Genomic DNA, 23,295 nt, shown 5'->3' with positions numbered 1-23,295 from the left:
CTGTATGTCAGAGGTTCCCGCAACTATACAAAAATAATTATTTTTTAATTTACTACTTTCTATGCACTCAATTCATAATACAGAGAAACTCTATACCTAATTTGAAAATCTGCATAGAAGTACCTGGGAGGCTTTAGAACAAGAATGAGGTGGAGTTTGTTGAAAACATTGATTTTCGATAAATTTTTGGCTTCTGACAAATTTACCGTAATGCGCAATGTAAATTTGCATTTCAGTTGTAAACCACTGATGGTGTTACGGCAGTGGAACAATCATCTCTGAAGTGAAGTGTGGTGTGTCCAGCAGACCATCACCTTGAATGGATTGTTCCTGTAATCACTAAACGAGATGATAAGAGCGACTTAGCAGCTCCGCCAATCAACACATAATGCTGCTGCGCGGCGCACACACACACACTTCATGAAACAGCGTTTTTCTGACTCACAATCACAATAGCTACTTAAACAGCCACGCGTTTTACTGTAATGTGCAGTTTTTGGGCTGAAAAAAATAACAAGAGTGTGTGGATAGTGTCTGCAGACACGCCCACTCATGAATATGCATAAATCGGCCGCAAATCGGCCCGTTTGTAGAATTGCTCAGGAAGTCACTTTTCAGAAGCTAAAACTCCAGAAAACAGGTGAGTTTGGGGGAATAAACCTCAAATATTACGTTGTTGGGTGAAAAATAGCAGAATATACTGGACCTTTAATTCTTAAAAAAAACAAAAACAGTCGTCGTATGTTTCAGTTTCATTTTATTGTTCAACGCATGGCCACACACAAACACACACACACACTGGTTTTTCTTTTACACAGTGCATGATAGGACGATCACTATGGAAACGGCGGTTGTGATGAGGTGCGTTTACGAACACTGCGAGGTGAACCCGGCAGGTTTTCCTCCCTCTTTTCCCTTCAACATTCCTGCATCTTTTCATTCAGACTCGGCTCACGGACACAGAACCACAGCGTGTGGGTACAAAAATAAAAATCTAAAAAAAGAAAAAAGGAAACGCAACCTCCGTCCTGTGTTTTCTCAGAGCACAATAACGTACGTAGGTCACCACACGCCCACCGCAACCAAGAAAAAAATAAAAAAAAACTGAAAAAAGCCACAGAGGAAAAAAAATTAAAGATCTGAGAGGAATGACGTCGTCGTTCCCGAGACTTTAATCTGGTGGTTCCCACGGTCCAGGAGGCGTTTACGCTCCGACACGTTTGTTACAGACAGAAGAAAAAGAAGAAGTCCGTATCTACATGAGTCTACAGTGTATTATTCCTTTCCAAACCACTCCCGACCATCGGGGGGCGCTCTTTAAACGTCGTCTGCTTCCAACAGCGTTGTTTTCAGCCCGTGTATCTCTTTTTGTGTATCTTTTAAACTCCGCCTCCCTTTTCTCTGCTTCCCGAGCTTTTGGCTCGTTGATCCGACTTCCTGTGGAGTTTGGATTTGATCCTTCGGAGACACACGGAGCAAACAGAGCGGGCGAGAGAGAGAAAGAGAGAAACAGAGAGAGAGAGAGAGAGGGAACACGAGTTGTGATCGATCAGCTGATGGCGGCGTGGGCGGCTCTCAGCCAATCTCCTTCCACTGACGGTAGAACTCCACCATGTTCTTCAGCTCCATCCCTGCAGCCGCCACCGCCTGGACCGCTACCTGGAAGAAAAGGGGGAGGAGCTTACACACACATACTGTCCAGAAAAGAAGTGAGATCAGTACTCCTCTTGTCTACTGTTTTTATACATATCCTTTGATGTTTCAGATATTATGCAAGTAGAAATCATATTGATTTGATTTTTAACATAATCATAGTGTGATAAGTTATAAAAGTAACACTTTTAAGTAGAACGGTCTGCATAAAAACATGAAACATGCATGTATGTGATATCAGTGCGTCTTTCACAACTGTTTCTTGTTAGACATGTCACATAAAAATGTATTTTACTAAAGGTTATTATTATTATTATTACATTCTTGGGTCATGACCAAGTAGGAGAAAATCTGGGACAAAGGTTAAGAACAAGCCGAGGAATTCTTATGAGTTACAGCTGCACAGAGTGGGTGTGGCCGATCGATTCCTGTCCAACTCTTTTTTTTTTATTTAAGTTCTGAAAAGCATCTAAAATACACACTCTACACAACCAAATGTATATCTGTACTTCTACATCAACTACACATTAAAAGTGCAGACAGTTCAAACAATGTCCCGTACAACTGTTAACTTGCTTTGTTTTGAATATACACACATATATAAACACACAAACATACTGTATATGTATATAGAAACAACTACAAACAAAAAGTATCTGGCAAAAAAACTGAATCAGATGCATGTAGTGCATCTGAAAATCTCAAACATTAATATCAAGGTAAAATTAAATTTCCATTTCCATCCTATGACAGAGGAATGGATCCTTTATCTCCTTAAACAGTTCCTCCTTCCCTGTCACTCTATAAATGACCACTCAAAGCTTGCCGTTGTGCTTAACACCTCTATCCATTCTTTAAAGGAGGACAAATGAGTTCATTTCCAGTGCCATAATAATATTCTGCATCCTGTGACCAGAGCGAAGCAACACAATAATCTATGACGTTTAGATAAAACAAGACAAATACCTAGTACGCAGATGGAGGGTTCTTTGACCAGGTGTAACTTGAATATCCCATTTAAGCAAGAGATGATCAAATCCCACATCTTTGTAGTATTTTCACAATCATAGAGCATATGCACTGGTGACCACACCCCTCTCTCACACATCACTGTTATTAATCTGAGCCTGGCCTCCTGGAAGGTGTTCAGTAGACTCTATTCAGGATTTTATAAAACATGAGTTAAGACTGAACTTAGAAAACCAAGAAGCAGAAAGAGTCTTCCAATTGTCATCAGAGATTTGGTAATTCAGATCCCTTTCCCAGCATGCTTTAAGCCCATCCATTCTTGGTAAGTGTGAACTCCTGATGAGCCCATAAATCTTGGACGCCCCCATGTTTTTATATTTTAACTTGTGTGAGAGATCCTGGATACCAGTGATGCTCTGCAAATGCTGTTTGTGGGAGAGGATGCAATGTCTAATTTATAAAAATCTCCAAAATTCTAAATTAGTCCAGATTTGTTTTTGAGTTTTTCAAAAGACCTAAAGCTATTGTCTCCCACCACATCACTGAGGGCGTGTACCCCACATTTAATCCATCTATCCATCCCATGCCATGCATTTCTTGTCTATAAGCAGTTTTTTATTATTATACCATATTGAGGCTCAATCTGTCAGATATGGATTAAGTTTTGATAGCTGATGGGCCTTCCTGTAGGATTCAATCAGGCCATTTGTGTGAGGAATACCTCCAAAGAGAAAGGTTGCACCAACTGTTCTTCTAACCCAACCCATGGGGAGGGGGGGCATCTGGGGGGCTTTGGGCCCCTCTTTCAATGCTTAAATCCGTGTTCTGAAGCATTTTTAACTCAGACACCGACTGTGAGCCGTCCACCTCGCCTTGAGGAACCCCATAAATGCGGATGTTTTCCCGTCTCGTTCTCCCCAGATCTATTAGCTTAGCATCCACTTTTTGATGCCATGGCTTCTTCAACCACTTCTGTTCTTTTGTCTACTTCACACACACGATTCTCAACCTCCATCATTCAGTTCGAGAAGTCCTTCATCTGCTCTTTTAACTCTTCCAAACTTGTTGCATTTTCTTGCCGCGACCTCCTCAGCTCATGGAGTATTAGCTCAAGGCCCACACCATTAGCATCATCAATAGCCTCTGCATCTGACGGTACAATGCCCTCGTCCTCCGTAGGGAGCACGTTTAGCAACGTTAGCTTACTGACAGATGCCATACTCCTCTGTTTAATCCTTACCGGCACCGGTTTCGTGTCTGAGAGTTTCCAACTGAAAATTTGACCTTACTATGTCGGGGGATTTATATTCTAGGTGGTGGAGCTGTGGAGCCAAATATCTAAGCTGCCTCCATCTTGGCCGCCTCCCGGAAGTCCTTTGTCCAACTCTTCATATTTTAATCAAAACATTTACATTTTTTGTATTTTGTAGTAAAAACGTTGGAGTGACTGCCCTCTATGAGTTAAAACCTGGTTATTACATTTGAATTTTCCTGTTGGCTGAGAATGAAGGTTTGTGATGTTTTGGCGTCACTGTTAGCCCCGCCTCCTCTGATAAAAACTATCACCTGTGGACTCTGCAACCTGTGGGAGTAGGTTGGACTGAGAGAATTGTGACTAGAGAGCTATAGTGAGTATTCCGTAGCTAGTAGCATAGCATAAATTGTTCTTTGGAGATTTTACAGTATAGACTGGGCGACGTGGGCGTGTCCTAACTGCTCCAGAAGCCCTGCCCATAATCAAGGAGCTTAACCTCTCACTTTCCTTTAGGTTGGGGGCGTGTCTCACCTTCATGGCGGCTGAGCGTGTGCACAGCTCCTCCGGCGCGTGTCCTGTGAGGATGGTAACCATGCCGACCGAATCCTCGTCTCCATTGCTCTGAGAGACGCTGAGCTGACGGCAGCTGTCCACCATCTTATACAGATACCTGTAGAGTGGACGTTACCATGGTTACACTTCACTTTGAGTCACGTTGGAGTTAAAAAAAATACACAACAAAAATGCACAAAACGAAAACAAAAAATGCACAATGTTTTTGATCAAATGATCACTAATTTATGAATGGATTATTATTATGATTATTCCTACCAAGCCTCCATGTCCTGACGCTTCAGTTTGTCTCGCTCAAAGCTTCGTCCCGACTCCTTCTGACAGCGGATGTATCTGCAGGAGCCACAGATGATAACAAGCTCCGCCTCATTCACTGTTCTCGCGCAATAAACAAGCTCCACTTTGTAAACGTCACAAACCTGTTGCCTTTGCGAAACTCCGCCTCCAGGAAGCGGATGGCGTCCCTGGCTCCAGGGTTTTCCTTCTTCAGCCGATCCAGGCCGTCGATCACTGCAGGTACGACACACACACGGGAACAAAGGAGCTCACAACGCGTCTCTCACACACACACACACACACACGCACACACGCACACACACACACACACACAAAATATCTCAAAAATACAAAACACAAGAGAGACAAAAGAAAAATACAAAAAGTCCCCAAAAACACACAAAACCCAACAAATGGCAACAAAAATTCACGACAACAACAAAGATGCAAAAATTAGGAAAAGATTCACAAAATGAGAACTAAAAATGCACAAAACCACAACAAAAATTCACAATGAACACAAAAAAGCACAAGAGAAAAAAATGCAGAAAAAACTCACAAAACTACAACAATTATACACAAAAGGACTGAGAAAATAATCAGGGATGTCCTGATCCCTTCCCTCCAGGCATTGTGTGTGTGTGTGTGTGTGTGTGTGTGTGTGTGTAATAAAGCTCCGACCTGTCCGTGGGATGATGATGATGAAGCAGGAGCTGCTGGCGAGCTGACGGAGCAGGTTGAGGTGGTGACAGAGTGCTGTGGTGTCAGGCACCAGGTACGGAGACATGGACGACTGGGCTTTGGGCTGCTGAAGGCTGCCCTCTAGCTGTGACACCTCCAACTGCAGCAGAGCAAACAGCACCACGTCACCACATTTAACAATCAACACTGGGTCTCAGGCACATAGTTAGCCGTTAGCAGTTAGCCGTTCATCATGTGTACGTTGGTTCAAACCTGCAGTCGGAGCTGAGCCATGTCTCTCATCAGGCGGTTCCTACGAGCCTCCTCCTCAGCCTACACACACACACACACACACACACACACACACACACACACACACACACACACACACACACACACACACACACACACACACACACACACACACACACACACACACACACACACACACACACACACACACACACACACACACACACACACACACACACACACACACAACTCAGTCAGCAATTCTCAAACTACGGCACAGCCACATTTACAGGGAAATCAAGGCTTTAAGCTTTAAGATGCACAATTTCTGAATAAAACTGTCATGAAATTCATCTTCAACCTTCAGTTTCAGTTGTTTATGATCAACTTTGTAATGAGTTTGTAGTCAAAGTTATTTATGATCCAATCCAACATGGCAACAAGCCGTGACATCACAAAATTAATTACTATCCAACCCCAGTGAAGCTCCAGCCTTTGGAAAACTAAACAGACAAAAAAGGACAAACTGACTTAAAAAAACACAAACTAACACAGAACTGACTCCACAAAACACAAAGTGACAAAAAATAAACAAGAAAATGACAAAAACATACAATACAAAAACCCTTTGTTGTTTCCTGTGTTAATGCTCTGTTATTCTGAATGCTGATCATGTGACCCGTAGATCAAACAACATGTGGCTCACCATCTTGAACTGGGCCTTGGCCTGCTGCAGCAGGTTCTCCTGCTCCGTCTGACTGATGCTGGTGAAGATTCCTGCCTCAGGGTTAAAGTGCAGAACGTTCCCAGGAAGGCTCGTCAGGAAGTGACCAAAACTACGAATGCAGCAGATTCGCACCACACACTGGGGACGCACAGAAGACTGTCACTAATAAACCAGAGCGAGATCATTTCACCTCAAACACACTGGGATTAAATGTTTTTCTGACACTATAAAGAAATCTGAAAATATTTTCCATTTTTTTTAAAAAGCTGCAGCAATTCTCAAAACAAGAAACAGTTTAACTGTCATTGACTGACGTCTTCAGTCTGATTTAAAGGTCTACACACAGATTTAGAGAGAATGGCTTTAGTTTTCCACATAGTAACAAAGCATGCAACTTAATAAAGAGGATACGTTAATAAATTATTTATTAAAGGCAGGCATACACTGTGCGATTTTTGGCCCATTTTGGACTTGTGCGACTATTTTGTGGGATCGTGCAAGTCTCTGCTAGATGGCGTGTCGTGCATCGTGTAGTATACATGGGGTCACGAGAAGCAATTAAAACCTGACGACCAGCTCCCGATCAGCAATCGTAGGTCGTAAGGATTTCAAACATGTTTGAAATCCAGTCGTTGCTCCTCGTGAGGGTAACGCACAGTTGAACCAGTGCCACGGACCGCCTTACCGTAAACACTCACACTGCGCATGCGTGAACACCGTAGGACCGCTGTATAAATGACGGACTGTACTGCCCGTGTCTGTCCAGCCAGATTCTGGTCCATCACATCACCGTCTTTTCTTTTTTAAAGCTCTTTTTACTGAGATTTGCGAGTGTCTCTCCACTTCCGGGTTTTTCTTCTTCGTCTGTTTTAATGGCGACGCTTCAGTGTTCTTCTTCTTCTTCTTCTTCTTCTTCTTCTAATTTGTACGTTGCATTTCCGGAAAGAAGCCCCCGGCGTGTCATGTATGAACGTACAGTGTGAGCAGTCAGATCGTGTCAGAGTGTCGGTCCGTACAGTGTGAAAACATGAATCTCGAGCTGCGCACATTCAGCTGAGTGCAACGATTGAAAAAAATCGCACAGTGTATCCCAGCCTTAAGTGGACAACTATGCAGTCTCCTGGAGCAAAGACAATCAGAATAATTTTTGTCTTTTTTCAAATAATAAGTTGTTTAATTTATTCAGACAACTGTTCTTCGGGAAATCCACTTTGATCACTTGACATGTTTCAAAAGTCTACTGCCAGTCTTCTTGAGAGGCATCTGCTGATTTCTTTGATGTTTCAAAGGAGATTTCCTTAGGAACAGGTGTTTGAATAAATGAAACCATAACCCAGGGGTGGCCAATCCTGGTCCTCAAGGGCCACTATCCAGCATGTTTTAGGTGTTTCCCTCTTCCAACACACGTGATTGAAATGACCAGGATCGTTATCAGGCTTCTGCAGAGCTTGATGATGAGTTCACATTTGAATCAGGTGTGTTGGAAGAGGGAAACATCTAAAACATGCTGGATAGTGGCCCTTGAGGAACAGGATTGGGGACCCCTGCCATAACCTATGAATCAAAAATAATCTTGCTGGAATTATTACACGAAAGTCAAGGAAACATCAAAGGCAACTTCAGAAGAAACATCAAACGAAGTTTCAAAGCGATCAGCAGACACCTCTGAAGAAGACTGCCAGTACACAGTCAAAGCATTCAGGAGATCAAAGTGGGATTTCCTGAGGAACACTTGTCTGAATAAATGAAACCTTAACATATTATTTCATTGTAAAATACTGAAACATTTTGTGTCTCAATGATCATTTGTTTTCATTTTAAGAATTATATGATGTTTTTACTGTGTACTAAAATACAAATGAAGCCAGATTAAAAATATAAAAAACAAACAAAGTGTGTGTGTGTGTGTGTGTACCTCCTGCAGAGGGCTGATCAAAGATCTGCAGCCGTTGAAGTCGAGTCGTCGGTGAGCGACGCTGAGAGCTGGTAAATGTCCTCAGAGCCAAATCCTCAGGAAGCAGCAGAGACTGAACCACAGCAGGATGTTCACACTCACTGAGCAACGCACACACACCTGAGTCCACAGGCAGCTCTGCAACACACACACACACACAGACACAACAGACATGGTCATACAGTGCTGCTGATGCTGTGGATATAACGATTTAAAATCATTTACCATTAATTTCATGTAATTTTAAGGAAGAAATACTATATCGAGATAAATATCTACATACTGTATATTGTGATATAACATTTTCTCCATATCGCACAGGACAAAGGTGCTCTATAAATAAAGTTTGACTGATGCCACACACACACACACTCACCAGCCTCCTGCATCTTGGTGCCGTCTGGCAGCAGGTGAGCAGCACGACAGACGGTTCCACAGACTCTGAGAGCTCTGTACACGACAACAGCAGATGATGATGATGATCAGCTGATCATCAGCGTGGGAACTAAAGACAAGCATCCTCACCTCTGCACAGGCCATGATGATGTCACTGTTTGGCTCTGAGCCAGTCCAGGAACACCTTGACCACCTGGATCAGACCCTGGTTGGAGAGGATCTCCAGCTTCTCCGTCAGGCTCTTCTCACTGGGTGACGACTGAGAGCTGATCTGACTGTCCTCAGAGTCAGAGTCCACGTCTGAAACAACGTTTGACAAATACGACTCCAACATGAGGAACTACTGCAACAGGCACTTTTACACCGTGGGGGGCGGGGCTTAGAGCTAATATCTGATTGGATGAAGTCGTCATTTCTTGAAGTTCTCAAAGTATTTCAATTCGTTGTAAAAATTATATTAGATTTCTAAATTAGAAACGGCTCAACTGTGTTTGAAAAGCAGACAACTGGTGGCTCGGGGGCCACATTTGGCCCTTCGGTCTTATTTTTGTGCAGCCCCAAAACAAATCACCCAAAATGTACTTGAAGATGTTGGAAGGAATATAAAGTAACTCCCAAACACGGAAGAATAAAAAACACAAAAAATGACAACAAAGACCGACACATTACAGAACAGCTCCAAAGACACACAAACTGTCAACAAAACTACACAAAATGACAGGAAAATAAGAAAACACAGAAACTGACCCTCAAAAATGCACAATCGACAACACAAATGCAGAAAAAGACAAAAAAATGACACGTAATTACAACAAGACAAAAAAACACAACTCCACCAACCAAATAGACCCCCCCCCCCACCGATACGACCACCTTTTTTAGGCCCCTGCTGTAATCAATTTGCCCATCCCTGCTCTACAGCAATGAATGAGAATTAAAGAGGAACGTAGGAACTTTTCAACAATAAAACTCCTAACTATTAAGAAAACAGTATGTCATTTTTGAAACTTGATTTTTTTTTCCCCCAATGGTCGGCCCGTTATTGGTCTGCAGCATGGTGGTGGGGACCACTGCTCTTTAAGAGTAACTACACCACATTAAAACAAATGTATTTGGGTTAATAAGTCATGTTATTAAAAAATTCACAATCTGAGAACTAAAAAAGGACAAAACACATAAAACACACAAAACGTTAACCAAAAATGCACCACGACGACAACAATGCACAAAAGGAGAAAAAATACACAAATTAAACTCTTAATTAATTAATAATTATACAATTTTTGAAGCTCGATTATTTCATAGTAGCCCGTTATCGGTCCACAGCCCGGTGGTTGGGGACCACTGGAACGTTAAGAGTAACTAAACTACATTAAACAAATGTATTTGGTATGAAGTCATGTTATTGATCGATTCTAGTCCAACGCTTCGAATTTTAATCAGCAAAAATATATTAAAGGAACAAAAACATGGCAAGAAAAGTGATTAAAAATAGGTTAAATATAGAAAAGTTTGGTGTAGTTGCAAAAAATAGGGTAAAAATAATCAAAAATGCGCTCAATTTGTTCAGAAATTATAACAGCGTATAATAGTGTCTCGAAACCACAAATGGGGTCCTGACCCAAAGGTTGAGAACCTCTGGTCTAATGTTATATTTATTATTTATTAACTCATGACACTTTTCTGTGTGAGAAAACATTCATTAAAACAGAGTTGAATCCACGTTACCGTTCTCATTGGTTCCGTTGGCAGTAGCTGCTGCATTCACATCCCCGGGGGGAGCGGTGTCCTCCAGTGAGGCGGGGCTGAGTCGTCGGGGGCGACAGAGGAGGGCGGCGGCCTCAAGCAGCATGTTGCTGAAGGTCGGCGCCAAGCGAAGCGTTTGGGCTGGAACAGCTGGTTGGAGAAGGCCTGCAGGTTGCTGCTGATGCTGGGGTCGGGGGGTGAGGCGGGGCCGTTGGTGGTGGCGGGGCCTCCCCCTCCCCCTTTACACCTGCGTCCTTGGGTCGTTCCTCATCCTCCGGCGGCTCCTGGGCCTGGCTGTCCACACTATCCGTTTCTCAGTGTCGTCCATGTCTCCAGGTCAGATCGTGACTCCTGGCTGTTCATGTCTGAGTCCGTCTCCACGTCAAACGCGTCCCTCCTCCTCCTCCTCCTCGGAGCCGCTCCCCCAGCCGCCGCCCTTAAACCACCTCCCCCCTTAGTGTGCTTCCTGACGGGCGGCGGGTCGAGCTGAGCTGGCGTCACGGCGCCGCCCGTGGAGTCAACGCGCTCCCTCTTCTCCTCGTCCTCCTCTTCGTCGTCCTCGCTCTCGAAGCCTTCGCTCAGATCGCTCTCGTCTTCTCGTCGGCCATCTTTGCGAGGGCAGCGGCGGCGGCGGAGGCGGGACAGCCGCGTGTACTTCCTCTTCTGCTTCTGTTTGTCTTCGTCCGGCTTCTGCTGCTCCTCGGCACTGCTCAGCGGCATGACGGCGGCCGCCGGACGGCCATCTTTGTTCTCCTCTTCCGCCTGGTCCATAGAGCCGTTCTGCAGGGGCCTCTCCTCAGAGCGGTCCGTGGACGGGGGGGACAGGTCCCTCAGATCCAGTTCATCTAAAAAAATAAGAGAAAAACATACAGTAAACCTTTGTGTTCCCCTTTCTGACGATTGCCACTAAAGATGCAGAATTATCACCCAGAACCAATCAGTGCACCTGGTAACATAGCTACGCCCCTTTACCCTTTGACTCTGCTCAGACGGCGCCGCTACATGCTAAGCTAACCCAAACATGTTCTTTTGTTTGTCACAATGTTTCAGTGAAAATAAACATTTACAGGTTAAAAAAGGCTAATTTAATACTAAAATATATACATATATATATTTAAAAAAAAGGTTTTTTCATGCCACAGTTTTTGGAGGCGATATGAAACAGCTGCTGCATAGACAACAGACGACGCCCTGACAGACGTGGAGTTTGAAGTTTGAATCCCTTCTGTTGGACTCTTACCTGCAGCGTCAGTGTGAAGCGGATGAACCTGGCTCTCCGTGTCCTCCAGCTCAGCCTGCAGACGGATGTTGACGTGGTTGACGAGGTGTGAGAACAGAGCCAGAGTGAAGGCGATGGACGCGCCGTACAACTTTGATCCTGAAGACACAAACCACTGAGTTTACTTCATCATGTGTGTGTTACCATTGAACAAAATCATCAATCAGAAAGTGACAGGAAAACCTCGTCAGTTCCAGAACTGCTCGTTTTTCACGTGTGGATCAGATTCTCAGGGTAAAACTGGCTGCTTTTTAATTTCATTTCTAATTTTACCATAAAAACTGTTTACCTTGTTTGGTATCATTCTTTGCAGCACAACCTCAGCTGCGTGAATTCTTATTTTTGCATACTTTCACTTTTTAAACGGTGAAATAAAAATCACACAATAACACCAAATCTGAATAGAAAAAAAAGGTTTTTTTACTGTAGAAAACACAAATATCTTTATCAAAAGAGAATGCAAATGAAATTTGGCCAAAAAAAGGACAGAAAAGTGGTGAAAAGTATTCAAAGTGTCAATATTGAAAGAATTAGTTTAAACTGGCAAATAATGTGCATGACAAATGGTGAATGTGGTTAAATTGACAAAATAATCAATAATGGGTCAACATATGTGACAATAGGTGGAAAAGTGATGGAAATGGTTTATAAGTGCTGAACATGTCTGGAAAGTGGAAAAAATGTGCAGGAATTGAAATGTGATGTAGAAGTGTTAGAAATGAGAAAAATGTAGCAAAAATACATTAAAAGGAGCAAAAATATGGCATGAAAAAGTGATGAAAATAGATTAAAATAACGTGAATTTAACTACAGAAAAAAAAGTTCGGGCTCTGTTATAAATACCTAATGTCTATCGGAACTGTTGTAGGAATGTGCAATGTTTTATTGTTTATGATTTACAGTCAAAAATATTCTCACCGGTAAGAATTTGTCATCCCACGATATAAACGATAAGTTCCCATGTTGGAAATTAGCGAGTGCCACAAACCATTTGTCCCTCAGTTTAGCCAAGAATGTCACAAAAAACTTCCCGTTTGTTGTCAACAACTTATTATTCTCTGGAGCGGAACGTTGTTTATGGGAGCTCTGCACGGTGTGCACCGCCCCCTCACACACCGTTAAGTGTGTGTGTGAGGTGTTTGTCTCAGCTACCTGAAGCTGCTATGCTGTGATACATCACGGATCACTACTTGGTTAAAACCAGATAACATCCAACAAAGAGAACTGATCCTAGTTTCTCCATCAGATTCACCCAAAGTTCCACAAACACGGGGACAGAGATGAACCTGTGGCATCGATTATGAACTGGAAACTCAACTAAAGCTAACTATGCTAAGCTAACCCACCGACACACAGACTGGGCTAAGAGCTAATGCTAACCACTCCATATAAGAATAGACCAAGTAAAAATAACATGTCTTACTGTCATAAAACCACAGAGAACCATAGATTTGTTTATGGTCAGATTTAACACTTTTATGAAAGAATAAAAACTAAACATGTCACACGTTGTGTGAAATAAATGTTAGCATAAATAATAATATCACGATTCATCCGTCCAAACCAATATTTTTAATTCTATTTCACGTGTTCACAGACAAAGCTGGTTCCATTAGACTAATGTAACTATTGAGATTATTACACATAAATATACTGAATGATTACGTCATCAGCTTGATGAGCTTTAATTATAGGAAATCAGAGAAATATTTATCAACCATAACTTTATGTAACTCATTATCAGATAAATGAAACAAGATTCATCAGCAGTAGAAACACTAATGGAGTCATTTGTGCTTTTTTTTTTTTAAATAAATAATTTAATTTCAAGTGAGGAAAGAAATAAATTGCATACAATGTATTTCATAAAATCTCAGCTCATGAACTCTGAGTCAGCAGCTATTGTAGCCTTTTTTAAAGTGTTTAGTGTTGATGTATTCATATTTATTTGTGTTTGTAAGGAACCTGTTTACACTAAGTTGTAATTTTTTTAAATTTATTTACAGCTTTTATTTATCGTGATTTTTATTGTTATCGTGATAATACCAGAAATTATCTGGATAATTTTTTAGTCACTATCGTCCATCCCTACCCTGTAGGTTTCACTTTTGCTTTGTCGTGTTCTGGTCAAAGCTTGAATAAGGTTCATATCATAAATGGTCGGTGTTTAAAAGCAAATCAACACCACAAAACGCCAAAACTAAGTATTTGTCTGTCTTGTTCTTTCTCCTCTGCACCTGCTCATTCATTCTCCGTTTTTTTTTTGGTCGACTAATCGCTACGTGTGCCACAGTCTTACTTGACCAACCATTTCCTTTGTTGACTACAGCCCTAGTGGTAAGCCTGCTTTTATTAATAAACTGTTAATGTCAACATCAGATCAGCGCACAGGGAAACAAACACAGGTGCAGTGTGCCCCACGGCGCCAGAGACAACAGTGGATCTATTTACATAATCCACGTATTATATATAAGGTTAATCCATGTTCTTGTGCAGAAAAAAGATTGATTTAACGGTGGATTCTTGCTTTAAGCCTTTCTTAATTTGTTCCCTCTCTGATCTGATCTGATCTGATCTGATCTGATCTGACTACAGCACACTGCACAGTAACAGCTGAAGCACAACACTTTTTTTTTTTTTTACAGCTGTTGTTGGACATAGAATCATGTTTAGGCATTAAATACATTATATTGATATTTAATCCTTATCACCTATTTAAGTGCAATGCATTTTTTTTTTTTTTTTTTACGGTATTGAAACTGATATCGTTGCTGGTCAACCAATAAAAATCTTGTGTGTAAAAAATGTGAAGAAAAGGCATTAAAATGTGATGTAGAAGTGTCAGAAATGGGAGAAATGTAGCAAACATGGCAAGAAAAAGTGATGAAAATAGGTAAAATATGGTAAATAAAAGTGAAATAAAAAATGTTTGTTGTCGGTGCAGAAAAAGGGTGAAAATAAGCAAAAATTGGCTCAAATTGTAAAAAAAAAATAAAAAAAATTCTTAGTTTCTTGAAGGAATCTGACGAGCCCCTCTCAGTGTCTCCCGACCCCAAACGTGGACATGATCTCAAGGTTGAGAACCCTAAAATACTAAGCATTGCATTTTAGTCCCCTCAGACGTTACTGCACTGACCTCCTTCCTTCAGGCTGTGGACCACCATCAGACATGTGACCACCATCTTGAACACCAGGGTGTCGGGTAGGGCCGTGCAGCCTCCGTCTGCGTGAGGCTCCTCCTCTTCCTCGGCGGGGGGTCGGGAGGCCCCGCCGTGCACAGGCAGATAGAACAGAACCAGGTTGAAGTCCTCCAGAACCGAGTGGCAGAGTGCCGTCAGCTCCGTCTCCATCAGACTGAAACACAGAAGGGAAAGCACTCCACTGTTATGGCTGTGGGAAAAAAGCAGGATGACACACACGCACACACACCTGTTCTTAGGCTGCAGCAGACTTTGAAGGTACAGGAAGCTCACAAGGAACCGCTTGATGTCTTTGGACCTAAAGAAAAACTAAACATTAGATTTTTCATTTCAGGAACAGGACAGCACATTTAAATAAAGCTCCCCTGAGGTCTTACCGAGGACGCAGTTTCACGCCAAAATGTTTTAATTACTTTTAAACATATCAGAATAGTGATTAATATTTAAATTGTTATGCAGCACAGCTTTTACGGCCGTTTCTGACAGTCGGTGTAGCAGCCGTTTCATATTCGTTTTAACCTTTGGGGGAACCTTTAAGCTTAGGTACCAAAATGGTACCCTTCATAAAACTGTCGTGAAAATGCTGTATATCATTTTCCCCCAGTTTTTTCACATCAGATTTTTGACTTCAGACCTAAACTGTTTATTATATTTCTGTATTGTTATTGTTTAAATCCCCGTTCTGTCATAAAAACTTTTTTTAAAAGATATTTTCCCTGTATTTGTAAAGTAGAGGGTCAGGCTAAAGCTGCACAACTGATCCAATTTTACTTATGATCATAATTTTGTCCACGTTGAAATAGATCTTTACATTAAAAATGTGGCTCTGCTGCATATGAAACAGGCACTTTCTCTGCACCTGTAGTCAGCCAACCACCAGGGGGCGAACACATGATTAAGGCTTCATTAAGATACCTTAAAAACAAGCTTTAGGTCACTCTGTAAACTAGACTGATGAGAGTCATGTGATCAACCTGCAGCGCTGCATTTTTTACTGGTTTTTATTCAGAAAAAGCAACACGTTGACATGCTCTGGGCTCAGCCTGGTCCGTTTTTTCCTAAAATGATGAATAATTGTGATTGAATTTCTATCCAAATACTGGTGATCATCATTTTGGCCATCATCGTGCAGCCCTAGGTCAGACGTTTCTCACCTTTGCCGAGACGGTGACATTTTCTTCATTTCCTGCTTCTTCACCTGGTTGTACATCTTAGCAGCTTTATCGAACAGGCGCTTCAGGTTGCCGTAGGCGCCCTCAAAGGGGATGTCTGATTGGATGCTGAGCACAGATTGCAAAGTGTTAGAACCTGCTGCAAAAACCACGTGAACCCTTTGGAATTTCTGCACAACACGCGATTTGTTTTTCTTTTAAGTCACAACAACAGAGCAACACAGTTTTCTTATTTAATAAATAATTTGTGTAATTTTTTTGTTGTTTTACGTGTGTTTGGAGTATTTTGTGTATTTCTGTTGTCGTTTTGTTTGTGTTTGGTGCAATTTGTGTTTGTCTGTTGTTATTTTGTGTATTTCTGTTGTCGTTCTGTGCGTGTTTGGAGTAATTTGTGTATTTCTGTTATTTTGTATGCTTCTGTTGTCGTTTTTTTGTCGTTTTGAGTAATTTGTGTATTTCTGTTGTCATTTTGTGTATTTTTGTTGTCATTCTGTGTGTGTTTGGAGTAATTTGGGCATTTCTGTTGTCGTTTTTGTGTGTGTTTAGAGTTGTTTGTGTATTTCTGTCACTGTCTTCTTAAACTAATGCCTCACAAACCTCATGCCTCATGTAATCATTCACAGACGTAGAAGAAACATTGATGAATTAAAACAGAACTCCAGTACTTCCACATCTGTGTGCAGACGGCTCTCACCAGCGTAGGTAGTAATAGGTCGCTTCCACATTGTAGAACTTGCTTCCTGCCAGTGTTCCCAGTTGGTTAAAAGGCATTCCTGTGGGCAGACGGAACAGTTGTTAAACAGTTTTTAAATTAAACTCATGGCTGTTCATTTACACCCCCAGAAGTTAAAGAGTATTTTTGTGTTATTTATTTTGTCGTTTTGTGTGTGTTCGGAGTACTTTCTGTATTTCTGTTAATAATTTGTGTATTTTTGATGGTGTTTTTATGTGTTTTTAGAGAAATTGTGTATTTTGGTTGTCGTTTTGTGGATTTTTGTTGTATTTTGAAGAAATTTGTGTTTTTTTGTTGTTTTGTGTATTTCTGTTGTTATTTTGTGTATTTTTTGGAGTTCATATATGTGTTTTTCTGTTGTTATTTTAATATTTTTGTTGTTATTTTGTGTCTTTCTGTTGTTGCTTTGTGTATCTTTGCCTTTCTCTGTCGTTTTGTGTGTTTGGCGTTAATTTGTGCATTTCTGTTGTGCTACTGTGTTTTTTGTTGTTGTGTTTTATGTGTTTTTGGGAGAATTTGTGTATTTCTGTTGTTTTTTGTGTATTTATGTTTTCTTTGATTTTATGTGTTAACTGGAGTCAATTTGTGTTTTTGTTGTTGTCGTTTTGTATATTTCTGTTTTTTTTTTCATTTAATACGTGTACTTCTTGTACTTTCTCTGTAATTTTTTAGGATGTGAAACCCGTCTTTCCTGTCAAGTCCTATCTTGTCCTTGGATGCTACGGCTCCCTCATGTCCCCCTCCTTTTTCTCCTGGGTTCCCTGCCCCTTCCCCCTTCTCCCCCCCCCTCCCCACCCGTGTGGCTGACCAGAGAGGCTGATGGTACAACCTCTCTGCAGCCCTCCAGCCTCCACTCCTGCCAGTTCGTTCTGGTAACGAGCTGAAACAGAACCATGAGAGACCAACGTGAGGCTAACAGCAGTGACGCTAACAGTAACAGACTCAAACATAAAAGCTAAGCTGAGTCCATTCTACTTGTGTGTGTGATTACCTAAATCACCGAGGTAGACCAGGCAACGATGACAGGCCTCTGAGCCCACTCCATCTCTCTGGGAGACGCAGACACTGGTTTCTTACGTCCTGTCGGGAACAACAACACCACCGTTAGAACAGTTTGAGACCCTCAGATGATCACCATCAGAGACAATAAATAGTGGAACTACTGAGTGTGTGAAACAAAAGACAACCATTTAGTTTGTCATTTTGTGTATTCACGTTGTCGCTTTGTGTTTTTTTTTTTGAGTTGTTTTGTGGATTTTTTTCCTCTCATTTTGTTTTTGTTGTCGTTTGTCCATATTTTCTGTCCTTTCTGTGCATTTCTGTTGTCATTTGGTGTATTTTTGATTTAAGATTCTATTATCATTACATCTCAATGTACAAGTACACAAGAGTAAAATTCTTGGGCTTTGGCTCCTCGTTTTTGCAGCAACGATAATGATAAGAAAAAAAACATTTGCGTGTCGGAGGTGGAACGTTTGCGCGTCGCAGTGGAGAGTTTGCGTGTCGCAGTGGAGAGTTTGCGTGTCGCAGTGCAGAGCTTGCGTGTCACAGTGGAGAGTTTGCGTGTCGCAGTGGAGAGCTTGCGTGTCGGAGGCGGAGTCTGACCGATGAGTGGGTCAGTGACGTGGGTCCAGTCGATGCAGGCCTGCAGCTCCAGCTGGTAGTGGGACTGGATGTAGAGCAGCAGGTGTTGGTAGAAACCAACGCCTGCGATCAGGTGCGTCCTGTAGGCGCATTCCAGAGCGCTGCGGCTGTGGATGTGCTGCAGAAAAAGAGAAATAGCAGAGGAAAGATTTTCACCAGCATTTTTTTTTACTTGTTTGTTTGTTAACAGGATTACATCAAAAATACTTCACTGATTTTGACACAATTTCAACCAGAAACCTTACTAGGACTGAAAGGATACACTCAACTAATGATTTGAGTCGAATCCCAGTTTAAAAACAAAACAAAAAAACTCTAATCAAAGATTGGGATGTAATGATGCACTTTAACTCCTTTCAATTTGAATACATAGAGATCATATTTTGGAAATAAAAACAGATCCTTATACTTTTATTTAAATTGTAATATATTTTATTCTTCGAACCTTCTTACAAACTGTTTGAACTCATAAGCCAAAATAAACATTTATTAATTTATCATCATGCAAAGTAAGGGGAAAAAATATTTTTTAAGAACACAAAAATAAAAATGGAACAAAAGTGACAAGTTAACAGTCAAAAACATTTGACTTGGCAATTAATGTTGCACAAGATTATCCATAACATCGTCAATATACACGGCAGAGTATTGTTTAACCCTCTGGGGACAACGGACGCGCCCCCATGATCTTTTAAACAGCACAAATAGCGGAAAAAGCGCAGTGTTTTTAAATCATGATGTTGATAGGCCAAATAGAAGTGGAGTTAGAGGGAAAATGTGCGTGTTTTTTTTGTGACATTTTCTTGAGCTGTCAGTGCAGGCTCTGTGCAGGGAGACGCTGCAGAGCGCTTAAAAACAAAAGCGAAAATGTTGTGCAGCAAGTTCGAACAACATTGAAATATCACATTATAGTGGTTTCCTATTGGTTGAGAAGAAGAAGGCCATTGTCCAATCATAATGTCCACATATAGCAGGAATTTTGTTTTCAAGCGACAGGTAAAGAGAGGGTGAGTTAAAATCATCCAGTCCATTCCCCAAGCTCATAAAATTATACTTTTGGCAAGAACAACAATTACTGGGGCGACTGTGGCTCAGGTGGTAGTGGGTCGTCTTCTGATCGAGAGGTTGGGGGTTCGATCCCAGTACCTGACTATGTGTCGAAGTGTCCTTGGGCAAGACACTGAACCCTAAGTTGCTCCCAGTGGTTGACTAGCGCCTTGCATGGCAGTCCTGTCCCACTGGTGTGTGAATGTGAGAGTGAATGGCGTGAATGAGCTGATATGTTAAGAGCTTTGAGACTGCTTCAGTGGTGATAAAGCGCTATATAAAATCAAGTCCATTTACCATTTACTGTGTGACGATAGTCCCCTTATTTTACGACAAAAACAAAAATATACTGAAATTTGAAATAGACAGGGATGATCTTGTGCAACATTACTCCCAAAGTCAAAATGTTTTTGACTCTTATTTTGTCATCTGACGGCCAAAATAGATTTAGAAGCGACCCAATTTGTTTTGTTAAAGATGTGACACATCACTGTTGAAATTTTGGTGCCAAATGTGACAAACAAATGTTCTCAAAAGAATTTATTTGACAATTATGGTTTATTTTTGATGAATCTCAAAAATCTTCCACAGGGTATATCATTAGAACACAAAAACACCCCTGCCACCAATTCTGATGACCACAAGAATCATTTTTTTACTTTTATACATCATACTCTGAAAAAAAAAAAAAAAACACACATTTTGTGTTTGGATGAGGGGTATCTGCCCCTATAAGGCCCTTTTTTAAATATGGCCGTGAACCTAAAACGACATCGTTCATCTTCACTGAACTCCTGTTTAACCACGTTTACCTTCTTGTTGGTCTTGATCACTTGGATGACTCCATAGAGACCTTTCCTCCACAGCAACTCCTCAGCCTTTACGGCCATAGTCCACGGGGGGAGGAACATGAGCTTCACACAAGCTCCCCTCAACCTGTGAGAAACCAACACACACACCTGAACCCTGAACGACAAGGAAGACACACACACAGAACAGAGATACGAGCCGGCAGCAGAGAGATAATGGACACGTGAGGAGATTGTTTGAGTGCAGGACCCACACACCACACACACCACCCCACACACCACACACACACACACACACAACACACAACACACACACACACACACACACACACACACACACATCCACACACACACCACACACAACACACACACACACCACACACACCACACACAACCCAGAATCTATGACAGAAAAGTCTCTCTGTGGTTTACAGTCACTCCTCAGAGGCGACGCTTACTTGTTGCGAAGGCTGATGTTCTCGGGCTTGAAGACTTCCCTGTAGGACGACTTAGTTGCTGATGATGACGTCCAGCTTGTGTCACTGACTCCACCACATTTCTGCAGGATTGGAAAACAATAGAACATCAGCACAGTGAGGATCGGAAACCACTGCAGAATACGCTGCCTCATAGTACAATAAAGTCATTTTAAAACCACCGCCGAAATTGGTTAAAAGTGCAAAACCAGGCAAAAACAGACAAAAAAGTGGTAAAAAGGGTTCAAAGTGTCAATATTAGAACAATTAGTTTAAACTGGCAAATAATGGGCATGACAAATGATGAATGTGGTTAAATTGCAAAATACGTGTGAATATGGTGAAAAGAGGTTTAAAGTAAATAATAATGGTCAACATATGTGGCATTGGGTGGAAAATTGGTGGAAAAACACAAGACGACAACAAAAATATGCAAATATCAATGAAAAACAAAATGATACACAAAGGAGAGAAAATGCACAAAGCACTCCAAGAAATAGATAATACAAACATAAACAAATGGGTTACAAAAACAAACAAAATGACTTAAAAAACAACAAATCAACTATGAAAATACACAAAATGTCAACAAAACTACAAGAAAAACACAAAAATAAATCCACTAATACAACAACACCGGCAAAACTATACAAAACGACCTCAAACACACAAATCAACAACAGAAATACACAAAATTTGAATCCTGGAAAATGTCTTGATCGTGGAATAAATGTGCAGAAAGTCATTGAAATATGATGTAGAACACACATTAAACACATTAAAAGGAGCAAAAATATGACAAGAAAAAGTGATAAAAATAGGTTTAAAATATGGTGTTTGTGAAAAAAAAAAAAAAAAAAAAGGTAAAAATAAGCAAAAATGGGCTCAATTGGTGTAAAAGGAGTAGTTTATAGTAGTAATAGTTCTTTTTCTTGTGACCCAATTGGGGTGCTGACCCCAAGTTTGAGAACCCCTGTTTTAACCAACTACAATTACTGCTGCTTCATTATTTATCATATCTAATAATAATCTTGTAGTAGATATTCTATTCAGCATTTTAATAATCCCTGTGGTAATTTAGGGCAATATTTACATCTCAGTGAATTATTCCTTATTTTTCTTTTGATTATAAATGCATGTCTTTATTTATTCAAAACATTAATGTTGTGTTTCACTGTCACCAACTGACAGTTTGTCATATAGGGATTATTTATTATTATTATTATTATTATTATTATTATATCTTAATGTTATTTACAGTTTTCTTCACACTTATTGATGATGGCCATTTCCTCTACTGGAATACACAACTGTGAAACAAATATAATATACAAAGTCAATTATTAATATTAAAAAGAGGGTGGTGCAACAGTTGTAATGAAGTGACTTTTTAATGTAATAATTAATATATTATTATCATCATATAATTATGAGTTTTTTCAAAGTATGACTTTCTAATGTCATTATTACTTTTGTATCTCTTTATGTCTAAATACGTTTTTTATTAAACTAAATGTATGACTTACTGTCTATTACAAAAAGCCTCTTCGATCCATTAATAATGATTTTATAACTTCCACAGAATCTAATTTCTATGACATATTGTATCTTATATTAAGGACGTTTTATATATGTTATGTTTTTATTTTATTATCTCATAATTGATTATATAATATGACAGCTTTATGATTGTTATTATATTTATACATTTGTATTATTATTAATTTTATCTTATTTGTATTTACTTTAATGTGTGCACTTGTATTTAATCTTTATTTAACAGCCTTTTACTTAATTGTGTACGTTTTTCTTTCCTTCTTTCTTTGTTTAATGTTTATTCTTTGCATTTGCAATATTTCTCAAGCCTCTGTAATAAAGTAATTTTCCGGTGGGATAAATAAAGTATTTCTGTTTCTGAAAACGAGTATTTAAAACTAGTCACCAGATAACATGGACACCATTGCAGCCGGAACACCCGTCTGGTTACCTGTACAGTCGTTTAATGTGAAGGACTTTAGCCTCCGGCTCGCTGTCCTGTCCTGGCCCGCTCATCGTCGGTGCTCGGTCCGAGGCTCCAGCGTTCAGTCGGCGGCCTGCGGCCCTAACGAGCCCGGGGTGTCACTGCACCTCGGCTCGGTGACAGCTAACAGAAGCTACCAGCGTTACACTTTCCCCCGCTTCCCTCCCAGTCTTTGTCGTCTTCTGTGTCCTCTGGGTTGACTCCACTTTGCCCATCCGTTCCGAACACCGGGAGAATAAAGTGTCCCGGTGGTGTGCGCAGCTACCGGTCAGCTGAAAGCGCTCCGGTGCTGCTTCGTTGTTGGGTCTCCGTTCCTGTCATCGTTAGAAAATTCCGGCCCTCACTGCTTCCAGGCAGCAGAGACCGGCCTGAGTATCGCCGAGAGTTCAGATCACCGTCACGAACACACCTTCGGGTTGCCGAGGTAGCTCAT

At 40.9% G+C, this 23,295-nt stretch overlaps 1 protein-coding gene across 1 annotated transcript; it reads right to left on the bottom strand.

Annotated features, from left to right (window-relative positions):
- Window positions 1-740: 740 nt before the first annotated feature.
- Window positions 741-23,251, bottom strand: smg5 (SMG5 nonsense mediated mRNA decay factor). Its single transcript, XM_028471037.1, is given in 32 exon segments — window positions 741-1,659; window positions 4,409-4,547; window positions 4,709-4,783; window positions 4,870-4,960; window positions 5,408-5,567; window positions 5,681-5,740; window positions 6,366-6,524; window positions 8,302-8,379; window positions 8,381-8,460; window positions 8,705-8,760; window positions 8,762-8,790; window positions 8,866-8,895; window positions 8,897-9,036; window positions 10,465-10,614; window positions 10,617-10,700; window positions 10,703-10,791; window positions 10,793-11,327; window positions 11,723-11,860; window positions 14,898-15,115; window positions 15,191-15,259; window positions 16,116-16,241; window positions 16,828-16,908; window positions 17,660-17,711; window positions 17,714-17,746; window positions 17,858-17,896; window positions 17,899-17,946; window positions 18,472-18,628; window positions 20,370-20,493; window positions 20,825-20,877; window positions 20,879-20,905; window positions 20,907-20,925; window positions 22,830-23,251. Coding segments are annotated over 32 exon segments (3,288 nt in total). The 5' UTR covers window positions 22,895-23,251; the 3' UTR covers window positions 741-1,575.
- Between the last annotated feature and the right edge of the window lie 44 nt (window positions 23,252-23,295).

This window comes from Gouania willdenowi, chromosome 16 (genome assembly GCF_900634775.1).
Source record: "Gouania willdenowi chromosome 16, fGouWil2.1, whole genome shotgun sequence".
Lineage (NCBI taxonomy): Eukaryota > Metazoa > Chordata > Actinopteri > Blenniiformes > Gobiesocidae > Gouania > Gouania willdenowi.
The sequence above is the reverse complement of the archived record's forward strand: the minus strand, read 5'-3'. Positions and strand labels throughout refer to the sequence as shown.